The sequence below is a fragment of the Elephantulus edwardii genome, unplaced genomic scaffold (genome assembly GCF_000299155.1).
Source record: "Elephantulus edwardii isolate Elephantulus edwardi_28Jun2011 unplaced genomic scaffold, EleEdw1.0 scaffold00047, whole genome shotgun sequence".
NCBI lineage: Eukaryota > Metazoa > Chordata > Mammalia > Macroscelidea > Macroscelididae > Elephantulus > Elephantulus edwardii.
In genome coordinates, this window is record NW_006399797.1 from 4,835,309 (window position 1) to 4,852,087 (window position 16,779).

At 38.0% G+C, this 16,779-nt stretch overlaps 1 protein-coding gene across 1 annotated transcript in view; it reads right to left on the reverse strand.

The window, feature by feature from the left end:
* Positions 1-16,779, reverse strand: part of FAM19A2 (family with sequence similarity 19 (chemokine (C-C motif)-like), member A2) — a 785,110-nt gene that overhangs the window by 248,703 nt on the left and 519,628 nt on the right. Inside the window, exon 2 of the mRNA XM_006886037.1 lies at positions 9,991-10,097. Coding sequence (XP_006886099.1) covers positions 9,991-10,096 — 106 coding nt within the window. The 5' untranslated portion in view covers position 10,097. The remainder of the gene's footprint in view (positions 1-9,990; positions 10,098-16,779) is intronic.

The following is a 16,779-nucleotide window of genomic DNA, read 5'->3' on the forward strand; positions in this document are numbered from 1 at the left end:
GTCTCAAATGGCAGAAGGGTCACCCATGGTGGACAGGTTGCACCCAAGGTCTTAAAGTAATCAGGATGGTCCATCACTTTTGAAACAACAAGTCTTCAAAAACTCTATGAACAATATAGGAGTGTGGGTAGCTGTAGTATCAGATGTAAAACAGATGAGAATTCATTAAAAAATTAGGAGAAACAGCTACAACCAACCAATAATAACTGGAACACAGAATGTATGAAATATTAATGTAGGAAAACTTGCTATTGTATAAAATGAAGTGGGACACATGAAGATTGACATTTTAGACATTAGTGAACTGAGATGGCCAGTTTGAGTCACACAATCATATGATCTACTGTGTTGGGGATGAAAAAGTGAAAAATGGTGCTGCATTCATAGTTTAAAAGACAATATCAAGATCTATCCTAAAGGACAATATTGTGAGTGACGGGATACTATCCATACACATACAAGGAAGATCTGTTATACAACTATTATACCAATACACACACTAACAACTCAAGCCAAAGAAGGAAAAAAATTAAGGATTTCTATTAATATTTTCAGTATGAAATTGACCAAAAATGCATTCAAGATGCATTCATAATTATTGGCAACTGGAGTGCAAAAGTTGGAGACAATGAGGAAGGGATGGTAGAGGGGCAGCATAGACTTGGTGATAGAGATGAGATTGGAGAGCAAATGACTGAATTTTGCACATTGGATGACTTAATAATAGAAAATATCTCTTCAAAAAACACAAAAGTCAACTTGACACATGAACTTCACCTGATGGACTGTACAGAAATCCGAGTGACTACATCTCTGAAAAGAATCAAAACCAGGTAAAATGGACTGTTCGATCATCTGCTGAACAGATGATTGATTAACTCATGTGTAAATATAAACTGAAGCTGAAGAAAATGAAAACAAGTCAACAAAGACCAAAATACGACATCGACTCTATCCTAACTAATTGGAAACATTATCTTTAGGATAGTTTTGATCATAGAACACCAACGACTGAAGACAAGAGGAACTGTGGGACGAAATTAAGAATATCATCCATGAAGAGAGCAAAAGGTTGTTAAAAGATACAAGAGGAAAAAAATCAAAACAGATGTCAAAAGAAACTATCAAAATTGAAGTGGAACATTGAGAAAGCAAAACAAAAGGAAGAGATGTCAAAATAAAACAGCTGAACAGAAAATTGCAAAAGGTAGCTCAAGAAGACAAAGCAAAATATTATAATGAAACGTGAAAAGACCTCGAGTTAGAGATTGAAAAGGGAGAAACTTGCTCAGCATTTTTCAAGCTGAAAGAACTGATACATTCAAGCCTCAAGTTGCAATACTGGGAGATGCTTTGGGCAAAATCTTGAATGATCTTCAATAACCATCAAAGGAAGATGGAGGGACAACACACAGTCACTGTATCAGAAAGAATTGGTCATCACTAAAACACTTTAGGACATAATATATGAACAAGAGCCAATGGTAAGAAAGGAAGAAGGTCATGCTGTGCTGAAGACACTGATGAAAAACAGCACCCCAGGAATTGATGGGATACTAATTGTCATGTTTCAACTAATAGATGCAAACCTGGATGTGTTCACCAGCCTATGCCAGGAATTTTGGAAGAAGTCTGCCAGACAAACTCACTGGAAGAGATTCATATTTGTTTTCATTCTCAAGAAAGGTGATCCAGTGTTGTTGTTGTTGTTGTTATGTGCCATCGAGTGGCTTGCGACTCATAGCGACCCTATGTACAACAGCCCTAAACTCTGCTCTGTCCTGTGCCAATCACACCATCTCTGACACACCCATCCCGATTACCCCAGTCACTGAATCAATCCACCTCATAGAGGACCTTCCCCTCCTACGCTATCCCTCCACCCTACCAAGCATGATGTCCTTCTCCAAGGACCAGTCTCTCCTTACAACATGTCCAAAGTATGTTAGATGGAGCCTCAGAATCCTTGCCTCCAAGGAGCCGCCGAGTTTAACCCTTCCAGGATGAATCTGTTTGTTTTCCTAGCAGTCCATGGTACCCTCAATACTCTTCTCCAACACCAAAGCTCAAAGGCATCACTTCTCCTTCTATCCTCCTTAGTCATTGTCCAACTCTCTGACGCATAACAAGTGATAGCAAAGATCATGACCTGTATCAGACACACCTTAGTTTCCAGAGAGACACCATTGCTCTTCAGTACTTTGGAGAGGTCCCTAACAGCAGACATTCCCATGGTAATACGTCTTTTAATTTCCTGACTACTGGTGCCAAGAGTGTTGACTGTGGAGCCAAGCAAGCAAACTAAAGCTCTGAATAATCTCAATCTCTTCACCATCCATTCTGATGCTGCCAATTGGTCCAGTGGTGAGAATCTTTGTCTTCTTGACATTGAGCCTCAATTCATATTGGAGGCTGCAATCCTTGACCCTGTGCAGCAAGCGTTTCAGGTCTTACTTAGTTTCAGCGTGGAAATTATCTAATAGTATCATTAATATCACATGCAAACAAAATATTGCTGAAGATGATCCAAAAACAAGTAGAACAGTACATTTACAGAGAACTTTCAGAAGTTCAAATTGGGTTTTGAAGAGGCCGTGGCTCCAGGGATATCATTGCTAATGTCAGATGGGTTCGGGTTGAAAATAGAGAATACCAGAAAACTGTCTACTTGTGTTTTATTGACTTTGTGGATCGTAACTATGAATAATATTGAGAATAATGAGAATCTCAGAACACTTAATTGTGCTCACATGAAATCTATACCTAGACCAAAAAGCTGTTGTCTGAATGGAGCAAGGCAACATTCATTCACTGAATGGTTTAAAATCAGGAAGGGTGTGTGTCAATGTGGTATTCTTTGATCCTTTTTCCTTTACCTTTTATTGTATGTACATGATAAATTATTCAACAAAACAGATTTCATTTTAAAATATTGCTTCTAAAATATACCCACAAATGAAATATAATTGTGATGGGCCTGAGAGGTCTCCCAGACAGGTTATTAAACATAAAGCTTCACCTACTGTTTGATCATTTTAGCATTGTTGTTGTTGACTGCCTTCAAGTCAAGCATGACTCATAGTGACCCTATGAACAAAGGGCCCGAAGCCCCTCTACAACTATCAACATTTATCAAAGTTCATAGAGTTTCCGGAGGCATGTTATTTAGGAAGTAGATGCTACTCCTGCTTCCAATATTTTAGTATTAAGAAAACAGTAACCCAATTCACTAAACTGTCTAGATTGATGTCTGCATAAACACTAAGTACGTCTATCATACCGGCAGAAGTTCTGGCATCTAGGTTGAGTGAGGTCTGGGGAAATAAAGAGTATTTGTAATGGCTTTAGTATCAACTCTTTTAGCTGGGTTATAGTTTACTCAGCTATTCTTCCTCACATAAACTTCTTCAGAAATTGTTACCAATCAGAATCTTGGATAAAGTGTAACCAGTTAGGGTAAATTTAGGTGAGAAGCAAGTAGATCTAAATGATAAAATATTGTTTTACTGCAGTAAAACATACTTTTTGGTACATTACCAACATCCCTTTTACCAGCTACTTTCTTCTTTTCTGTTTGCTTTAAAAGTTGACTGACAAAAGACACTAATCAGAACTGGTTTTGACAAGCACTGTGGCAATGGGACAATTAAAACAGACTTTCAAGGAATATTCAACCTAAATCCTTCTGATCATATGGAGATTTTTGAAAGTATTTCTTTGAGTTTATTATGTTTAGTTTGCTTTGTTTGTTTGTGTACAAAGGATGCTCATTTAGATGATAACATAATTAACGATAAAAACAAAAGTGGGGAAATATGGGAAGCCAATACTAAATATTTGTAATAAACTGAAAGCTATTTCAGGATGTGGGAGAGGCACAGTTCAAGCTAGAGTTCACCCTGAGGCACTAAGGCAATCCTTAAAGGTTTACCAGATTCTTGAATTTGCTGACCCTGCCCTCCTGAGTCAAGTAGAATGTTTTCAATAGAAAGAGCTTGGCTTCATTTGCATTGAATTCTCTTTGTGATTTACTTGCTGATAATTTTCAATAAAGATGCAGAGAAACTTGGCTTGGGGTCTTCAGTGGAGAACTGCTGGCCCCCTGTTTTATGCTCTCTGCCCTATCTGAAGAGAAAAAAAAAGTTGACTGATTACAATTCACAGGTACGCACTTCTTTGGAGATGTATCCTTCCTTCCCTGGTGGTATAGTCTGTAGGGAGCTGTAGGGAGTTGTACTGTTAGTTCAACAGTGGCATCTACTGGAAATTCTAATCCATGGAGAGAGAGAGATGGGTAGTGACCTCTTGTAAGATTTACAGTCTTCAAAACTCACTGGAGGATCAGCTTAAGCTGATTCCAATTCAAGGGAAATCAGGCGAGTTTTTTAATTGGTAAAACAGCCATCACTTCCCTAGGAAGACAACTTCCATCCTAAAGGACAGACAATGGCAAAGGGAAACAAGAGCAGAAAAGACCATCCCTCCTACCTGCATTAAGAACACACCAAGATGCAAGCTGCTTTTTCAGGGTTTCGCCATATGCAGATGATACAATCCTACTTGTAGAATCTGAGGACGACCTGAAGCATTTGCTTTCGAAAGGACTGTAGTCTTCAATATTGATGGAGGCTCAACATCAAGAAAACAAAAATTCTCACCACTGGGCCAATTGGCAGCACCATGATAGATGGAGAAGAGATTGAGGTTGTTGATAATTTCAGTTTACTTGGTTCCACAATCCACACTGTTGATACCAGAAGTCAGGAGATCAAAAGAGGAATTGCACTGGGAAAATCTGCTGTCAGGTCCCTGTCCAGAACGCTAAAAGGTTGCACAGTTTGATGGGGACAGAGGGATGAAGGAAATGGGAAAGATCGGTGTGAAAAACAATGTATTCAAACTATGCAAATAAACCAGTATAAAATTAAAAACAAAACAAACAAAAACCTGAGTAACAGTGTCAGTCTGGAAACTAAGGTACACCTGATCATGATTTTGTAATTACTTGCTATGCATAAGAAAGCTAGATAAGGAATAAGGATGAGGGAAGAAAAATCTGCCTTTGAGCTGTGCTGCTGGAGAAAAGTATTGAATACGCCATGGATCAAACACATCTGGCCTGGAGAGCGTTAATCCAGGCTGCTCCTTGGAAGTAAGGATTTTCTCACATACTTTGAGCATGCTGCTTAGTGGGACAAGTTCTTGGAGAAAGAAATCCTATCTGGAAGCACAAGAGAGGAAAACCAAGGATAAGATAAGCGGGATAATGGGAATAGGTATGTTGGAGACAGTGGAAACTGGCTCAAAATAGGAGAGGATTCAGAGGTATGGTACCCAGGGTTCCTAGGAGTTGTAAGCAACTTGACAGCACAAAACAACAATAACAACAACAGGTCAGTTTTCAGCTAAGACTACTTGTGCTTAAATTTTGGTTGTTTATTTTGCTTCATTTTTCTCCTCTAGCTATTCTTTGCCTAAGAACACCTATTCACCAAAAAATCCCTGACAAAGGTCAGTTATTAGTTCTGTTGTTCTTGCATACAGTTCAGGAGAACCCAGCTCCTACCTTACCCTCCAGTGGGTTTTCAGAAGCAGTAAATCTCACAAGAGGAGACTGCCCATCCTTAATGGATAATTAAAATAAATACTTAATGAGTCAAGTTGTTTGTTGAAAGTTGTAATCAACTTCTAAATGTATAACAATTGAGTTCCTATTAACACTAACTTGATTCTAATCACTAACTCAATCACTGATCATAGTGACCTTCCACTGATTTTCCAGGGCTGTAAATCACATGGGAGAAGGGTACCTATCTTTTTCCTACAGGGTCACTGGTCGATTCCAACTGCCAGAAAGGCCTGGTCTTTGGGTTGGCATCTATACCACCAGAGCTCTTTTCAAGAATGTTGTTGTGTAGTATAGAATTTGAACCAACTCATAGAAGATTTTCAGATACAGCAAATTGCATGGGAGAAACGCTACAATTTTCATATACATTAAATATATACATTTATGAAGAATATATTCTTTTAAGTAGAAAATAGTTCAAAGTAAACAAAGCATTTATATGGGAAAAATATGACAAAATGGAAGGAAAAAAGAAGACTGGACGGAGAAATACATTTCCTAAGACTTTGTTTCAGAATATCATTGTCAAGGTAAAAATGGAACAGTAAAACAACCACATAATATCACACACACACACACACACACACACACACACACACATTCTTCTATAATTTACGGGGGTTTGGCAATTTAAGTCAGTTTTCTGAAAGAAAAAAAAAGCATAATTGCCTATATATTTTCTTGCCAAGATGTTAGAAGAATCTTATTTTTGTAGTTAGCATAAATCATAACACAATTTAAAAACTGTTAAAATCTCTCACACTCTGCTATAGACGTGGATCCTACTAACAGCTGACCCCCTATACATTTTCAGAAGCCATAAATTACACAGAAAGTGATTGTCCATCTTTCTCTCAAATTGTCACTAGTGGAGTTGAAGCAACAGAGAGGCGCCACCTTTGAGTGAGCTGCATAACTCCTGAGCAACTAAATTTAGTTGCAGGGAGAAAATGCAGCTACAAAACTGAGAATATGAAGGAATTTTTAATAAAATTCCCTGTATAACTAATTTAAGTGTAACAAAATTCATAACAGTCTTAATTCATTCAAAAATAAATCAGAAAGTTGTTAACATTTAAATATTATGCAGGTGATACAACCTTGTATGCTAAAACTAAGAAGGACCTGAAGTGTTTTCTGCAGAAGGTCAAGGACTGCAGTCTTCAATATGAATTGAAGCTCAACACCAAAAACCAAAAAATTCTCACCACTGGGCCAACTGGCAGCAACATGCTAGAGAAGAGACTGAAACTGTTAACAATTTCAAATTATTCAGTTACACAATCTACACTGTTGGCACCAGCAGTCAGAAAATCAAAAGATGAATCACATTGAGAAAATGTGCTGTCAGAGACCTCTCCAGAGTGCTTAAAAGCAGCCATATCAGTCTAGAGACTAAGGTATGCCTGATCCATGACATGGTCTTTGCAAGTATATGCTATGCATCAGAAAGCTGGATGATGACTAAATATGATAGAAGAAGAACTGATGCCTTTGAGTTGTGGTGCTGAAGAGTATTGAACATTCCACGGACTGACAAGAGAAAAAACAGATTTGTCTGAGAGAGGGTGAAACCAAGTTTCTGCTTGGAGGCAAAGATCTTGAAACTTCATCTGATACTTTGGGCATGTTGTCAGGAGGGACCAGTCTTTGTAGAAGGACATCATGCTAGGAAGGGTAGAGGGACAGTGCAAGATAGGAAACTCTAGAGGAGATAAAATGACACAGTAATGGGTAATGGGGTTACGTGTGTCAGAGACAGTGAGATTGACTCAGAATAGGATAGAGCTGTTGTGCATTGAGTAGTTATGAGCTGCAGGTGATTCGATGGCACATAGCAACAATAATATTTAAACTTTACAATGGATTGTAGTGACATTGCTAGGGGAGGTGTCACCTAGTATGGTAACTTGATATTATATTATTATGATCTCTGAACCCTTCCTGTGTTAGATCACACAGAATCCTTAGTATGATAGTTAATATTGTGTGCCAACGTGGCCTTGATCTTCCTTATAGCATAACTATTTTATGTGTCATAATTCTAATCTCTGTGAAACTAATTAGACAAGATTAGATGTTGTACTACAAAGATATAATTAACCTATTCCAACAAAGGCAGTATTTTCTTACAGGTATGGTTTGCACTAAATATGGGTCTGGACTCTTCGACAAAGCTGGAGAGGTGGGGGTTTTCCCCCCCATATTTCACCTGGCTCATAACCTCCAGTTCAGGCCTCAGATTATTCAGCTTCTGGTCTCTGAAGACTCACCATTCCACAAAGGAGAGACTGCTTCTATCTGCCTTATGCTTCCTGGACTTTACTGTACTTCCCACCAATGTGGACTCATTAGTCTCTTCAGATGCTTCTCTCCTGAAGTCTGACCAACAGACATCCTTTATAAGGCATGAACTATTTATTGAAATCTCTAAAACTCTAGATAGATAGATGATAGGAGTGAGAAAGCAGAGGGAGAAAAATAGATAGATAGGGTTTATTGGTTTTGATTCTCTAGAGAACTCAGTCTAAGTAAGACATTTAGTAATATATACCACTAATTTTAATAATGGAATAATATGGTAAATGCAGTTGTAAGTTTATATAAATGTAATATGTTTTTATTATATGAGTATTAGTAACAAAATTGTTTTGTAAACTTTTATGTACTGTAATCTTACTCCATTCTTTAATTGCTATTTTAATTATTTTCCTTTGTGGGAACAATATTAATGTGTAATTATTACTTCAGTCTCAAAAAAATTTCTTGACATATGCTTACAAATCCTAATTACTACAATAGTATAGTTAGCATACTAGAAAATTTGACAAAATTAGTGAATATTAACATACTAGCAACAACAAAATCAACAATGACATCTCTGACCATAGCACATCAAAAAGTTTAAAACTATATTCAAATAGAGTATCAGACTTGCAGGTACACGTGAGCTAGATACCTGAAAACTGTTTTGTTGTCATAAAAGTAATAAATTTCAGAAGATGGCGCTGAAAGCGAAGAAGGAAGCCCCTGGCCCTCCCAAAACTGAAGCCAAAGCAAAGGCATTAAAGGCCAAGAAGGCAGTCCTGAAGGGCGTCCACAGCCAAAAATAAAAAAAAAAAAAAAGATCTGCACATCACCCACCTTCCAGTGGCCTAAGACTCTGAGACTCTGTAGGCAGCCCAAGGAGCACCCCCAGGAGAAACAAGCTTGACCAGTAGGCCATCATCAAACTTCCCCTGACCACTGAGTCAGCCATGAAGAAGATAGAAGATCACAACACACTTGTGTTCATTGTGGATGTCAAGGCCAACAAGCACCAAATTAAACAAGCTGTAATGAAGCTCTATGACACTGATGTGGCCAAAGTCAACACTTTGATTAGGCCTGATGGAGAGAGGAAGGCCTATGTTTGACTTGCTCCTGACTATGATGCTTTGGGTATTGCCAACAACATTAGGATCATCTAAACTCAGTCCAGCTGGCTAATTCTAAATACAAATTTTCCTCAACAAAAAAATAACTGAAAAGAGAAAAGTGATAAATTTCTCCTGAAACCCCACACAAGAATGTAATAGACAACCATTGATCTTTTCCCCCAGTGTCACCCAGTGTACTTGGAACCCCTCCACCTTTTTAATGATGTCACTGATAAAACAAAAACGAATGGTAAAAGCGCATTTCAAAGAAAATTTTTAAATTGGCTTTTAAATAATGAATACTGGATTATTGTAAGGATAGTTACAATTTTACATTTTCAGTCATTTGGAACACGTCAGGAAAGAGGACATAAAAGGCATAATTTTGACTTTCCAAGCTTAACACAGATGTGCATAGCCACATTCCATGGTAGAATCAAAGAAAGGAATATGAGAGTAGTATTGATGGTGGGTAAAGGAGTACTCTGGCAATATGATAAGACCTTTACTTTTTTTTTCCATTGAAGAAACAATAACACACACGCAGAGCATTTTAAAAATACTACTATTTAAGATACATATTATTGAAGAAGTTTGTCACGATGTTTAGTAGATTATGAAACTATTCTTTTATGTTAACATTTTCACATCACTTTCTTAAAAAACTAAATGAGATGGTAGAGGAAGGACTATAATTCCATATTCTTTGAAATTTGCAAAAATAGCAAAGTCTTAGAAACACTTAAATAACCATTCCTCTCCAGCAAAGTCATTTTAAGGATAACTCCGTCTGCATTTTTACTTAAAGTGGATTGCCAGGGGGACCCATACCTAATACCCACACCCATAAAATGTAACAGAGCAATGGAAACAGAACATTATAGCCTGTGTTAAGGGAAATAATTTTCACAGGTAGCTGAAAACGAAAACAGAACAGCTTACCTTTATGGTGGTTTGCACTGTATACAACTTTCCCCCACAAGGTTACAATAAATATTATTATTAGCAGTTTTCCTTTTGTTGCTTTCTGTAAATATCTCTTACTCATCCTGCAAATAAAGAGAAAAAAAATTAAGTATGAGAAAACATGACCTTTTCTGTTGCTATTGTGCTATCTATTTAAAGCCTTCCAAGGCATCTTAACACATTTAACCAAGCTTCCAGTCAGTTTGAACCAGTTCAGACATGAATAATGAAGCAAAGCCAGAAAAAAAAAATTCCAATTTTAAATTTTTGAATAATGAATTCTGAGTCGACGGAAATGAATGACTCGGAAGAGTTGTAATGAGCTCTTCCAGAGCCTGAAATGTCCAGCTATGACCATTTAAACCAGCACGGCCAGCTACCATCTTGGAGTGGTGCACTACTGTTTTTCTGACTCTGTTCAAACTCTGAGAGGTAAGAGATTCGATTGTTTCGCAGTGTGTACAGCATTGCCCCTGAGAGAAGATACGTTTCTAGCAGAGCTTTGGCTTTTAATTTTTCACATATCTGGTTTTCATTACACTTCACCAAAATGGGTCAAACAAAACGGATCTGTTTCCATTTTGTTTTTGTAATCATGATTGAAATTGGAAGAACTGGTTTGAAGCTTTGCATTTAACACCTGAAAACGGCACTTTTAAAGACAGATTTAAAATATTATTAACTTTTTGTAAAATATAAACAAACAAAATTTTTCTAACAATGTACTTTACAAGTCGCCAGCCATTTAATGTTGCTGTTGTTGGGCATTGTCAAGTCAGAACCAATCCATAGCTAGTCTTCCAGCAGCTTCAAAGTCACTACATCACATGTGAGAAGACTGATCATCTTTTTACTGCAAAAGAGCTGGTGGATTCAAACCATATACCTTTGGGTTAGCAGTGCAATTCCTCACCACTTCGTCACCAGGGTTCCCTCATTCAGTTAGGAAATAGTACTATTTTCCTCCCAATGTATAGATTTAACTTGATGGCAAAATTAAAGGCATAGCTGTTTTTAAAGTATAACAAGAAGATGGAAATAGCCAAAATCTCCAACCATAAACAAATGGATTGAGAAATTATGGAACATTCCCACAATAGAATACTATGCAGCACACAAGAGAAATAATTTTGTAAATTCTTTCCTAACTTGGAAGGGATTATAGAGAATTATGCTGAGTGACTGAGTTCTACATGGACAAATATTGTACAAAATCATTATTGTAGAATGAGTGTAAGGATCCAAGAGGGGTGGGAGAGGGTAGAAGCAGAGGGGGAGGGAGGCTTAAAATTATGGGGTTATACAATTTGATGGGGGCAGGTGAGGGAAATTAAAAGGGTGTGTTCTTTAAAAGAACATATGCAAATTTTGTAAATAAACTAGTAGAAAAGGAAAAAATATTTAAGTCATTTATTATGCTACTTATAAAAAGAATACTATTTTCTTTGTTGTTGTTGTTATGTGCCGTCGAGTCATTTGCCACACATAGCGACTCTATGTACAACAGCCCTAAACTGTGCTCTATCCTGTGCCAATCTCATTGCCTATGACACACCCATCCCGATTACCCCAGTCACTGAATCAATCCACCTCATAGAGGGTCTTCCCCTCCTGCGCTGTCCCTCTACTCTACCCAACATGATGTCCCTCTCTAAAGACCTGTCTCTCCTTGCAACATGTCCAAAGTATGTCAGACGAAGCCCCAGAATCCTTGCCTCCAAGGAGCAGGGAGCAGCCTGGTTTAACCCTCTCTAGGAAGAATCTGTTTGTTTTCTTGGCAGTCATGGTACATTCAATACTCTTCTCCATCACCACAGCTCAAAGGCGTCAATACTCCTTCTGTCCTCCCTAGTCATTGTCCAGCTCTCTGATGCATAATAAGTGATAGCAAAGACCATGGCCTGTATCAGGCGCACTTTAGTCTCCAAAGAGACACCATTGCTCTTGAGTACTTTAGAGAGGTCCTTAACAGCAGACTTTCCCATCACAAAACGTTTTTTTATTTCCTGGCTGCTGGTGCCAAGAGTGTTGACTGTGGAGCCGAGCAAACTGAAGCTGTGAACAATCTCAATCTCTTCGCCATCCATCCTGATGCTACCAATTGGTCCAGTGGTGAGAATCTTTGTCTTCTTGACATTGAGCCTCAGTCCATACTGAAGGCTGCCGTCCTTGACCCTCTGCAGTAAGTGCACGAGGTCCGTACTAGGGATATTGTAGCTGATGTTAGATGGATCTTAGCTGAAAGCAGAGAATACCAGAAGAATGTCTATCTGTGTTTCATTGATTATGCAAAGGCATTTGACTGCGTGGATCATAACAAACTGTGGCCGACTCTGAGAAGAATGGGAATCCCAGAACATTTAATCGTGCTAATGCGAAACCTATACTTGGACCAAGGGGCAGTCACCAGAACAAAGCAGGGCAACACTGAATGGTTCAATATGGAATAGCCAGTGTAAAATAGAGATAATTTAGAATGAACACGTGTTTGGACATAATGTTAGAAGTCATTTTAGCAGTTAAACGATCTTTAAAACTCCAGTTATTACCTTTGGACTCAAGTAGAAGTGGCAAACTTTCACAAGTCAGCAAACAGTAAATGTTGGAGAGGATATAGAGGGATTGGAACACTCATATACTTTTGCACTGTTGGTGAGATTATAGAATAGTAGAATCATTCTGGTGATTTGTACATTGATGTTCATAGAAGCATTATATACAACTGCAATGGAAACAGCCCAAATGTCTATCAACAAACAAATGGACTGAGAAATTGTGGTACATTCATATGATGGAATACTATGCAGCACTCAGGAGCAGAGATTTTGAAAAATGCTACATAACATGGGAAAGACTAGTGAACATTATGCCGAGTGAACTAATTCTGTCTCATGAGTATGAATAATGCAGACCATTGTTATAAAAATAGAAGGATAACTAGCAATATGTGTATGAAAGTTCAAGGTGGGAATGGGAAGGAGCAGGAGGGATGAGGCTAGGGAGGGTAGAAATCATGGGGTGGCACAGTTTGGTGGCCAGAGGTGAAGGAATTAGGAAAGATCCAGTGACCCTGAAAAGATGGAGTAATCATGGTCATATATCAACGGTGATTAATTTTATAAAACACAGTGTATGGGAATGATCATATGAAACACAATGTGAATGAAAGAATATGTGAATCACAATTCTAGATGAAGGAAATACAATGTATTTTCTAAGCCAACTAATATAAGATTTTTTTTAAAAAATTAGTCCTATTTTGTAACCTGAAATCTCCTTTTGTAAAGGAGGCAAACTCCTTTAAAAGTTGTGCAACCACAATGAGATACCATCTCACTACAGTAACAGTGGCAAAGTTTAACAGGACAGCAAGTAATAAATCTCAGAGAGGATGTAGAAAGATCTCTTGTATACTGTTGGTTGTTATTATATGCCTTCGAGTCACTTGCGACTCATAGCGACCCCTATGTACAACAGCCCTAAACCCTGCCCTTTCCTGTGCCAATCACACCATCTCCAAGACACCCAACCTGACTACCCCAGTCATTGAATCAATCTACCTCATTGAGCACCTTCCTTTCCTGCATTGTCCCTCTCCAAAGACCAGTCATTCATTACATGTCCAAAGTATGTCACGAAGCCTCAGAATCCTTGCTTCCAAGGAGCCACTTGGTTTAACCCTCTCCAGGGTGAATCTGTTTGTTTTCCTAGCAGTCCATGGTACACTCAATATTCTTCTCCAGCACCACAGCTCAAAGGCATCAATTCTCCTTCTATTCTCCCTAGTTATTATCCAACGCTCCGACGCATAACAAGTGATTGCAAAGACCATGACCTGTATCAGATGCACCTTAGTCTCTAGAGTGACACCATTGCTCTTCAGTACTTTGGCGTAACAGCAGGCTTTCCCATCACAATATGTCTTTTAATTTCCTGGCTAATGTTGCCAAGAGTGTTGACTGAGGAGCCAAGCAAACTAAAGTTATGAACAATCTCAATCTCTTCATCATCCATCCTGATGATGCCAATTGTTCGAGTGGTGAGAATCTGTCTTCTTGACATTGAGCCTCAATCCATATTGAAGGCTGTAGTCCTTGACCCTCTACAGCAAGCGCTACACTGTTGGTAGGATTGTAAAATGGTACAACCACTCTGGAAGTCAGTTTAGTGTTTCCTCAAAAAGCTGAACAAAGAAATTCCATATTATCAAGCTTTTCCACTACTTGGAATATACTCCAAGAAAATGAGAACTGAGGCACAAATGGAGACTTGTACACAAATGTTCAGAGCAGCTTTATTCACCATTGCAAGAACATGGAAATAGCCCCAACAGTGTATATGAACTTTGTTAAGTAAACCAGTATGAAATAAAATTTTATTAACAAAATAAGTTGTGCAACCAAAATTGTGTTAGCTGAGAGTTAAATGTAAACTAATGAAGAAGCATCCCAAATGCACTCCTTAAGTGTGGTACTTAGCCTTGTCCACCATTGTAATTCTGAGCCTGTTCAGAGAACTTTGTCAGGGGCTTCTTGATTCTGTGTCCTTGCTTTACAAAAGCCATTTTTTGTGACTAATACATTTTTTTGTCTTTACTTTAAATAAATATTTTTCTTTTTAAAATTATTATTAATTTCAATGAATATTTACAGATTGTGAATTTCCATTCATTCATTGTTGCACTTTTTTCCCCACCCTTCCCTCCACCCCCAGTTTGCTCTTCTCTTTGAAAAGTAAAAGAAAAATTCCTTCATTGATATACAATACCCCCACACCTCCCCACCCCCACCCAGAGTATACTCCACTCTGCAACCTTCATTCTGGACTCTTAGGATAATCATTATGCTCTATAATATATTGCTATTAAACTGTTCTCTCCCTCATCCGTTTCAATGCAGTATACATAATTAATCCAGTTTTTCTCATTCTTCTCCAACCCTGATGTCAGTCCCATTCTACAGCAGTGGCACTATGCAGTGTTCGGTCTTTTGTGACTGAGATATTTCACTCAGCTTATTGTCCTCGAGGGTCACCCACTTTGAATAATATTGCATGAGCTCCTTGTTTTTGTGGGAATATACCACAGCTTCTCCATTCATTTGTTGATGGGCGCTTAGGTTGTTTCCAGTTCTTTGCTATTGTGAACAAAGCTGTAATAAACATGAGTATGTATATATCTCCTTGGATGGATTTTCACGGAAGGCTTTTTTTTGTGATTAATACAATTTTTTGTTTTTACCTTAAATAAATATTTTTTAATTTTTTTCACTACTACAATTCATATATTCTATAATTTAATACAGAGATATGTCAACCATATATGGCCTGGAGAAGTTGTGCACATCGATCCAGATATTGAGGATGTAGTATTGTAGGATTACAAATAAGAGCTCTGTTGAGTCAGAGTGACTGAGTTTGAGTCCAGACTGTTCCCTTCTAATTTTGTGACCTTACAAAAGTTGGATCTCTTGCCTCAGTTTCTTCTTCTGTGATATGGGACATGGCCTACTGACTGGCCTGAAGAGATTACTAATTATATCTGTGGTACAGTAAGTTGATTGTTCAAAATGGCTTTTATAACTAGCTTTGAATTTCAACAGATGGCTGATTGGACTATGTAATAATGTAAATGAAGCAAATAGTACCTTTTGGGTGGTAATGTGCAAATAAGGTGTGTAGACTACTAATGAGGGGATTGGTCAATTTTGTTTTTATGCCAGGCTTAAATGGGATCATTTCAGAAATGGAAAATTAGAAACTCACTCACATTAAGAAAGCAGCAGCAGAAAATACAATGCACTTTGAGGTCAGAAGCAACAGCACGTGGTGAAGAACCAGAGATAAACATGAGAAGAGTTGACCAGAACTGCCTCCTCACAAAGCCAGAGTAGAGGGCCTTCACCTACACTTATTGTCGGACTAGGAGGAGACACCATAACATAAGGGAGTTTCAATGCTGCCAATAACTGCATTTCCATGGGCCTTGGTCCCCTTGATAGTCTTGTGACATATCATAGCTAAAGCACAAAGGGGATACATGTTTGAGCTTTTGGATTAGAATTGGCAGTGGTTGCTGCTCTTAGATGTCATGGAATCAGCTCTGACTCACAATGACCGTGTGTACAAGAGAAGGAAATACTGATTCTGATTCTGTGCCATACGCATAATATCTGTTGTGCTTAAACCCTTAAAAATGGTAGGTTTAAAATCTGGCTCCCTGTTTATCAGCTCTGTGAGTTTGAACAAAATAATTTCCCAGAGTATTTTCATCCTCAAGAAAATGAGGATATTAATAGTGTTGGCCTCATAGTGTTGTTAGTACCAATACTAAATGTCTACTGAAGAGTTTAGCACCATGTATGAACACAATGTAATAAATAAATACTTGATAAATGTTAACTACTACTTTGCTCATTACTCAGATGGACATTGCCCCAAGTGCATTCTGTGAGACACTAGTTCTTTGGAATGTTAATGTAATATTAGTAATTTTGAAAAAATTTTAAAAAGAGAGAAAACATATTTGCAGAATGCTGGGCTCAGCACATTTTAATGGCAATTTTAAACAAGAGGCATGGAAAGTGTGAAGCATTTCTGTTTCTCTGGAGCATAGCAGCAGGCATCAGTACCTCCAGGAATCCTTTCAGAGAAACACTGGGCTATAACAATAAGAGCCTATGGTGATGAAAGAAGAAGTTCAGGCTGCTTTGAAGGAAATGGCAAAAAATAAGGCTCCAGGAATAGATGGTATACCAATTGACATAT